This window comes from Pollachius pollachius, assembly GCF_949987615.1.
Source record: "Pollachius pollachius genome assembly, chromosome: 2".
NCBI lineage: Eukaryota > Metazoa > Chordata > Actinopteri > Gadiformes > Gadidae > Pollachius > Pollachius pollachius.
Window position 1 is genome coordinate 8,836,464 of NC_136935.1, and position 8,450 is coordinate 8,844,913.

At 53.6% G+C, this 8,450-nt stretch overlaps 2 protein-coding genes across 2 annotated transcripts; one reads left to right on the forward strand and one right to left on the reverse strand.

Annotated features, from left to right (window-relative positions):
* Positions 1 to 595: 595 nt before the first annotated feature.
* On the forward strand, positions 596 to 4,197 carry LOC307071001 (very long chain fatty acid elongase 6-like). Its single transcript, XM_079729825.1, has 4 exons — positions 596 to 776; positions 1,568 to 1,699; positions 1,900 to 2,051; positions 2,607 to 4,197. Exons 1-4 carry the CDS (start codon positions 688 to 690, stop codon positions 3,062 to 3,064), a joined length of 831 nt encoding a protein of 276 aa, XP_079585951.1. The 5' UTR covers positions 596 to 687; the 3' UTR covers positions 3,065 to 4,197.
* A 153-nt stretch (positions 4,198 to 4,350) lies between these two features.
* On the reverse strand, positions 4,351 to 7,921 carry aifm2 (AIF family member 2). Its single transcript, XM_079729824.1, has 8 exons — positions 7,406 to 7,921; positions 6,902 to 7,017; positions 6,666 to 6,785; positions 6,388 to 6,480; positions 5,793 to 5,901; positions 5,549 to 5,701; positions 5,090 to 5,290; positions 4,351 to 4,672 (listed from the first exon to the last, which is right to left on the reverse strand). The coding sequence occupies exons 1-8, from the start codon at positions 7,578 to 7,580 to the stop codon at positions 4,521 to 4,523; spliced, it is 1,119 nt and encodes a 372-aa protein (XP_079585950.1). The 5' UTR covers positions 7,581 to 7,921; the 3' UTR covers positions 4,351 to 4,520.
* Between the last annotated feature and the right edge of the window lie 529 nt (positions 7,922 to 8,450).

Here is an 8,450-nt window from a genome sequence, read left to right on the forward strand (position 1 = left end):
TAAAAACAAATAAATCCCGGCAAAAAGTGTTATCTTGTTTATTTTTGGAGTGTTCACGTGTAGTATATACTAAAACAGTTCTCAGTGTGTGTGTTCTCAGTGTGTGTCTCACTGTGTATGTTCTCACTGTGTGTCTAAGTGTGTATGTTCTCAGTGTGTATGTTCTCAGTGTGTGTCTCAGTGTGTATGTTCTCAGTGTTTATGGCCTCAATGTGTGTCTCAGTGTGTAAGTTCTCAGTGCTATGCCCTCAGTGTGTGTGTCAGTGTGTATTTTCTCAGTGTGTGTCTCAGTGTGTATGTTCTCAGTGTGTGTGCTCTCAGTCTGTATGCCCTCAGTGTGTGTCAGTGTGTATTTCACCAATGACCCCCCTGCTCATTTCCAGGTTACCCTAACCTCTGGTGAAGATGACCGGGTGTTTGAGGAGCTGTACTACCTGTCCTCGTGCTCCACTCCTCACCTCGACAGCGTGGTGGAGGGGCGTTGTTCACCTGTCTGTATCCACGCCCACTCTGGCAGGTTGGCGCTTAAGCCCCGCCCCTCGCTAATAGGCTTTTATGCGGGTCGGAAAGCAGGTGAGGTCAGATGCCAGCAGACTCTCACACACACAACCACCTGCTCGGCTTAGTGTCATCTGATCAGCAGCAGCAGAAAAAGAAGAAGAGGAAGAAAAGGAAGAAGCAGCAGCGATGAACGGCACGGACTACCCGTTCTCCGAGTACTCGTTCGAGAGGAGCTTCGACGAAAGGAGCGCCATCGACTGGATGCAGAACCACTGGTGAGACTCCTTCTGTCGGAATGTGACCTGCACGGCAGGGGAATACAGCCCGGTCCCCTCGTGGTGGCATCTGTCCTTTAGCGACTGAGTCTTGTTGATCTGGGTCCTGCGTTCAGGACTCGCCTGATCTGGACGCGCGGCTCTGATTTCAATCTGGTTTGTAGCTCACTTTGGCTCAAGCCTGTCTACAGAGCCACGTCTGGGAGAACCGAAACTAAGCCTAGTAGCCTATATGGTCTGAGAGGAGCTGGCGTCCAGTGACCCGCTCCGTCATGGTGCGTCATCAGGTATTCCACAGGTGTGGCGAATCTAGCGACGGGCTGGTCGCCGGGGAACTGATTTGATCCGTAGGTAAACAAGCTGGGAGCCCGCTGAGGAGCAGATTGTAGAGCCGTTAATTTACCTTCTTCTGTTGACTTGTGGATCTACTGTCTCCTCTACCTTCTCACGTATGCTTTCAATTACTGCCGTTATATTGTAAACAACTATTCATAATGCCAAGTGCTGTAAATTATTTAAATCGGATAGTCTGAAATTATTAGGGGTAATCTATTCCTGTACTATGAGACCCCTGGTCCTCACCCCTGCCGGCACTGAATGATCCTCTAACCCCTGCCGGGTCTGGCTGATCCTCTAACCGCTGCTGGGTCTGACTGATCCTCTAACCCCTGCTGGGTCTGGCTGATCCTCTAACCCCTGCTGGGTCTGGCTGATCCTCTAACCCCTGCTGGGTCTGGCTGATCCTCTAACCCCTGCTTGCGCTGACTGATCCTCTAACCCTTGTGTTGTAGGACCAAGGCATTTGCGTTCTGCGCTCTGTATGCGGTGCTGGTGTTCGGAGGGCAGCACTTCATGAGGGAACGGCCGAAGCTAAACCTGAGGAGACCGCTGGTGCTGTGGTCCCTGGGCCTGGCTGTCTTCAGGTAAGGACCGCAGACAGACGGGGAGCAGACAGACGGGTAGAGGGAGTGAAGCAGGCTGACTTCCCTCACCTCTCCTTCCATCCCTGAGCTGCAGAACCTTGTTACATCAGCGTCTGGATATTGGTACACTTTCTGGAATGTCAGAATTGTGCAGGCTTTATGATGAACTTGCTCTTCCAATCTGCGTCTCTCTCTCTCAGCATCGTGGGGGCGGTCCGCACTGGCTGGTACATGCTCTATGTGCTCTCCTCCGGGGGCTTCAGGAGGTCCATCTGTGACCAGGGCTTCTACTACGCTCCCGTCTCCAAGTTCTGGGCCTACGCCTTCGTCCTCAGCAAGGCTCCTGAGCTCGGTAGGCCCTCCCCTCTGATCCCCGACCTCTGGTTCGTCCATCATCTTCTGACTGTTGGATGGATTGTACTCCCCCTAAAATACCTTCAGACTCCATGTTCCTTCTGAACTGTCTAACCCCTACCTGCTCCTTAATGACCTGTCTCTGTACTGTCTAACCCCTACCTGCTCCTGACTGAGCTGTCTGTACTGTCTAATCCCTACCTGCTCCTTAATGACCTGTCTCTGTACTGTCTAACCCCTACCTGCTCCTGGCTGAGCTGTCTGTACTGTCTAACCCCTACCTGCTCCCGGCTGACCTGTCTGTGCTGTCTAACCCCTACCTGCTCCCGGCTGACCTGTCTGTGCTGTCTAACCCCTACCTGCTCCCGGCTGACCTGTCTGTGCTGTCTAACCCCTACCTGCTCCCGGCTGACCTGTCTGTGCTGTCTAACCCCTACCTGCTCCCGGCTGACCTGTCTGTGCTGTCTAACCCCTACCTGCTCCCGGCTGACCTGTCTGTGCTGTCTAACCCCTACCTGCCCCTGGCTGACCTGTCTGTGCCGTCCACCCCCAGGCGACACCCTGTTCATCGTGCTCCGTAAGCAGCGCCTCATCTTCCTCCACTGGTACCACCACATCACGGTGCTGCTGTACTCCTGGTACTCCTACAAGGACACGGTGGCCGGCGGCGGCTGGTTCATGACCATGAACTTCTCGGTGCACGCGCTCATGTACTCGTACTACGCGGCGCGCGCGGCAGGCGTCCGCGTGCCGCGCCCGCTGGCCATGCTGATCACCAGCGCCCAGATCAGCCAGATGCTGATGGGCGTGACTGTGAGCGCGCTGGTGTACCGCTGGATGCAGAGCGGGGACTGCCCCTCCCACCTGGACAACATCGTGTGGGCCTCGCTCATGTACCTCAGCTACCTGGTGCTGTTCACCCAGTTCTTCTACCAGACCTACCTGAGGGGCCGCGCGGCCCCCAAGACCCCCAAGACCCCCAAGAGCCCCAAGACCTCCAAGCTGGACTAGGGCCCGCGGGGAGGGGGACCAGGGGCCGGGAGGGGACCTCACCTTTTTAAAGAATCTCAACCAGCGGGGTGCTGCGGGACCAGTCTGGTTGGAACCGGTTCTGCAGTATTCCAGTTTTATAGCCAAGCCTTTTAGCAGTGTCAGGTCTGCTGAGTTCACCTGCCATGACGACACGCACCCTTCCTGCCTCCCCTCCCCCCCCCCCCCCCCCCCCCCCCCCCAGTGGGGGTGGGACGTTGCATCATTCACCCACTCACATTCCAGACTCATGGCCTCATTGAAGTGTTTCTTGGCAACCGAGCGATGCTGCGTTACCCGGGGAACCGGTCTGACCGGTGCGGCGGCTGAGGAGTGCTGAGAGGAGGGGGCGGTGCCTGCGGGCGCTCTCAGGGCACGGCGCCGGCTCTCGGTCCACCGGTTCTTCTACATCCCTGAGCTCTCTGGGTGGAGTTCCGTTTCGGGTCGTCCCGACACGGAGGTGGACGCTGGTCGATCCGTAAGCGTGTTCTGAAGAGCTGGGTCTTCTCCCCGGGCTCACGTCTGTCCTTATGTTTGTTTTCTAAATCTTTAATAATTTATTCAGTGGCTACTCGGGGTTCCGCTCATCACTGCCCTCTCGTGGGCCGCTGTGTTCCGCTCATCACTGCCCTCTAGTGGGCATTTTTTTAAAACGATACACAATCTACTACCTCAACTAAGGACCGATTTTAATGGTTCTAAGTAAGGAACGCATTCACAAATTTGGTGTGCTAAATGTTTACTAAGAGTTGTTCACACGTTTTGGGGAGATAATTTACACATCTTGCTGGTAAAATCTTTCCAAAAGTCAAATGGAGAATATACTGGTCTTTATGAAGGACCTGGTTTGCTGGGGGTTGGTGGGGTTGTTCAACCCTAGAGACGATTTAATCAGAATGTAAACTGTCTGCACTGTAAAACTACCAAGTATGACAACAAACAAGTATTGAAGAGCAATGGAAGGCCGGCCACACGGCCCGACTTTAGCTTGTTGAATGTAACCAAGGTTATGAATGAAGCAATCTGAAATCAAGCTCCTGTTACATTTTATTTAAAGTTTGGAAACTATTTTATTGTTTTGAAAAAAAAAGTAATAAAGAACATTTGAGTGTAAAGCTTGGCACCCATCTCCGGCTCGTTGATCTGCCATGTGTTTATTCAAGTGCAATAATGTGACAAACTGTTTTAAGATCATGGGATGCATGTAGCCAAACTACGGTCCACCGAGCAGGGGGCCGGTGGTAGACCACCACCAGGTCTGGGGTCAAGGCAGAGGTCACTTGGTGAACAGTATCGGTCCAGTGGTCAAACTGTCGCCACAATTTGAGCTCTGAACCTGAAGAGGTCAGAACCGTCTCCACGGTCACGGGCGATCTGGTCTGTCGGTCTGGGTCTCGCCCGGTTCAGGGGGGTCGTTCTGGTGCGGGTCTCTCCCGGGTCAAGGGGCGGTCTGGCCCATCTCCCTCCAGCTCTTCCACAGCAGCAGGTCCTTGCTCTTGGCCAGCACCACAGCGAAGCGCGGCAGGCGGTAGCCGCTGAACTGACCCACGCCCGCGTCCCGGCCCAGGGCCAGCAGCATGGTCACGCTGCCTAGCAACACAACACAGTTACCTAGCAACACGGTGCAGTGAACTAGCAACACAATGCAGGGCTATGCCAACGTCGGGAGATAGATGCTACCTGTGTGAGTTAGCGCTGGGAGATAGCTGCTACCTTGGTGAGTTGGCGATTAGGAGCTTGTTGCTTCCTGTGTGAGTTAGCGATGGGAGCTAGATGTTACCTGTGAGTTAGCGATGGGCGCTAGATGCTACCTGTGTGAGTTAGCGATGGGAGCTTGTTGCTTTCTGTGTGAGTAAGCAATGGGAGCTAGATGTTACCTGTGAGTTAGCGATGGGCGTTAGATGCTACCTGTGTGAGTTAGCGATGGGAGCTAGATGCTACCTGTGTGAGTTAGTGATGGGAGCTAGATGCTACCTGTGTGAGTTAGTGCTGGGAGCTAGATGCTACCTGTGCTGTAGGTACACAGATCCTTCCCTGATAGGCTGTTGGTGATGTTGCTAACGACGACGGCGGCGTGGAGCCCGGCGTGGTACGCCATCTTGGGCTCTTGGGTGTTGGCGCAGTCTCCGATGGCGTAGATGTTTGGGTGCGACCCCACCTGGAGGTGAGGGTTCACCTTCAGAGATCCATCCTCTGCTACCCAGTCGGCTGGAGAAGAACAAGGAGTTCAGTATTAGATCCTCATCAGGGACCTTCTCTAGGGATCTGGGGGGTGGTCTAGACTCACCCAGTGTGTGGTCTGGGGGGTGGTGGTCTAGACTGGCTGTGGGTCTGGGGGGTGGTGGTCTAGACTGGCTGTGGGGTCTGGGGGATGGTAGTCTAGACTCACCCAGGCTGTGGGGTCTGGGGGGCGGTGGTCTAGCCTCACCCAGGCTGTGGGGTCTGGGGGTGGTGGTCTAGACTCACCCAGACCGGATGCGTAGGCAGCAGAGTTGACCCTCTGCCCGGTGCAGCTGATGACCAGGTCGGCCCTGATCTCCGTGCCCTCGTCTGTGGTCAGGAGCTGGTTCCTCCGGGTCACGTTCAGCTCCACCCCCTCCAGATCTAACAGCTTCTGGCCTGCCAGCAGCCAGAGAAGGACTCATTCCCCACGGCCTTCAGACAGATACTGGTGGTGATCAGGGGTCTAAAGCCCCGCCCCAAGTCTCACCCAGAACCAGCTCCACCCCCTTCTCCATCAGGACCTCCTTCGCCTGCTGCCTGACGCTGGCCAGCAGGCCCGGGTCTGCCAGGGGGATCCGGGAATGGACCAGGACCACCTGCCGGGAGAAACACCTTTAGGACCCTCATGAACACGTAGAGCTGTAGAGGGGTACAGACTACATCCTGGGACTGAAGGACCAGCCCTATAGAGGGGTACAGACTACATCCTGGGGTTGGAGAACCAGCCCTATAGAGGGGTACAGACTACATCCTGGGGCTGGAGAACCAGCCCTATAGAGGGGTACAGACTACATCCTGGGGTTGGAGAACCAGCCCTATAGAGGGGTACAGACTACATCCTGGGGCTGGAGAACCAGCCCTATAGAGGGGTACAGACTACATCCTGGGGCTGGAGAACCAGACCTATAGAGGGGTACAGACTACATCCTGGGGTTGGAAGACCAGCCCTATAGAGGGGTACAGAATACATCCTGGGGCTGGAGAACCAGACCTATAGAGGGGTACAGACTACATCCTGGGGTTGGAAGACCAGCCCTATAGAGGGGTACAGAATACATCCTGGGGCTGGAGGACATTCCTACCTTCTTGTCTGGGAACTCCGTCTTGATCTCAGCAGCCATCTCCACTCCCGTAGCCCCCCCACCCACCACCAGAACCGACCCCGCGGCCTGGATCTACACACACACACACACAGACACACACGCACACACACACACACTTTTACACTTAGGGAAGACTTAAGGCTAGTGTTTACAGTGTTTGATGGCTGTATTTGTGTGGGCTAGTGTGTCCTTGGGCTAGTGTTTGGGGCTAGTTTGTAGAGTGTAGTTGGTGTCTCCGGGGCTGCGGGCTACGTCACCTGCTGGAGGAGGTCTTGGTACCTCTGGACGGCGGTCCGGGTGGAGGAGGGACTGGTGTACTTCCCCGGGAAGGGGCCGTCCGTACCGGTGCAGAGGATCAGGTGGGAGTAGGGTACCTCCTGGAAGACACCCTCTCTAATCAATCCTTCATTCAGATCCCCAATCAATCAATCAATCAATCAATCAATCAATCAATAATTCCATCCTTCAGATCTTCCTCCTCCACCCTACCCACCTGCCCGTCCTCCAGCACCACCCTCTGTCCCTCTGGCTCCACCAGCACCACCCGTCCCTGGGTGAAGCTCTCTCCAAACGTCTCTGCATAGGGGATGAAGGTCTTCTGGGCAAAGCCTGAGGAACAGCCCATAATAACCATCATTCATCACCATCATCATCATCATGTTGAGGTTGAACAGCCCATAATAACCATCATCATCATTGCATGTTGAGGGTGAACAGCCCATAATAATCGCATCGTCGTCGTGTTGAGGATGAACAACCCATAATAACCATCATCATGAAGATGAACAGCCCATAATACGGTGCTCTGCATCCATCTGTTATAACATGAGTAACATCCATTTACAACCTCATTCCAGATCCCGTTTGGCCAGATGATTACACCGGCGTTTTTCATCACGTAAAACATCAGTAACGTAGGATTGAAAGTAAGCAGCTGATATGCAAATAAATAATCAGTATCAACACATTACTATATCATCATCGTTGATATAACTACCGTCCTCCACGGAGGCGCGCAGCGCGCCGACGTTGTGATGGAACGCGTCTTTGAGGTCGATGAGGGTGAACCTGACACCGCTGGACTTCAGTTGCTGGGCGGCCGCGATGCCTCCGAACCCCCCGCCGACCACCACCACATGAACCCCCTCCGGCACGGAGCCCTGGGCCCCCATCACAGCTGCCCGGCCCGGACACACACACTCAGCTCGGGGGAACTGGCGGCGCTTCGAGAGGAACCAGAAAGCAGATTCCCGAACTAACTTCCTGCTGTCAGACCTCCTGCAGGAGGACGTGATGGATTCCTTCTGGGTCTCGTTGGAGCTTTGAAAGGTTCCGCCTCAGACCCCCACAGGCCGTGGGCGCTTCTGCGTGGGTAGAAAGGGTTGACCAGGATATCAGCTGACGAAAGAAGGTTTCATAACTCGCTGTTTCATAACTCGGTAACATAACATGGTTTCATAACTCGCCACTGATCCGTTATCGCTGTTCTTTTCAATGTTTACTTCCCGGTTCAGTGCGGTTCAGTCACTGTAAATAACCACGCCCACTGATGCCGGTTCGACCAATCTGCTGTGACTTGGCCCCACACATACCTCTGATGTATTTTCAATGAAGTCTTACATTGGCAGTGTTAGAATATCAATTCAATGCGCAAACATGCAGATGTACACACGTATTCTATTGAAAATAATAAATAACCATATTTATCAATAAGAATTATTCAACTTTATTCTGAATAGCATTTGACACTTTTTTTGTTTTACTTTTAGGATTAGTGATCGTTTAATCCAGGGGCGAGGCTAGCCCATTTTTAGGGGTGCTGAAGCACCCCTAAAAAGGGGCTCAGCACCCCTAAAACTTGGGAGTAAGAAATGTTATTCTAAAAATTATATTTGTTCGTGAAGTTATTTTTCAATAGAAATATTTTTTGTTTTTGTGTGAAAAAAGGGTGGGTGGTGTGGCAGTGGGGCTCATTGAGTGCTCAGCACCTCTAAAGCTCTGACCCTAGAATCGCCCCTGGTTTAATCAAAGACTTAATCCAT

Coding starts and splice junctions, on each gene's coding strand:
- LOC307071001 (XM_079729825.1), top strand. CDS start 688: ATGAACGGCACGGACTACCCGTTCTCCGAGTACTCGTTCGAGAGGAGC. Junction 1,700..1,899: donor CTGGGCCTGGCTGTCTTCAG/GTAAGGACCGCA, acceptor TCTCTCTCTCAG/CATCGTGGGGGCGGTCCGCA. Junction 2,052..2,606: donor CAGCAAGGCTCCTGAGCTCG/GTAGGCCCTCCC, acceptor GTCCACCCCCAG/GCGACACCCTGTTCATCGTG.
- aifm2 (XM_079729824.1), bottom strand. CDS start 7,580: ATGGGGGCCCAGGGCTCCGTGCCGGAGGGGGTTCATGTGGTGGTGGTC. Junction 7,018..7,405: donor GCGCGCCTCCGTGGAGGACG/GTAGTTATATCA, acceptor GCTGTTCCTCAG/GCTTTGCCCAGAAGACCTTC. Junction 5,902..6,387: donor CGGAGTTCCCAGACAAGAAG/GTAGGAATGTCC, acceptor TTCTCCCGGCAG/GTGGTCCTGGTCCATTCCCG.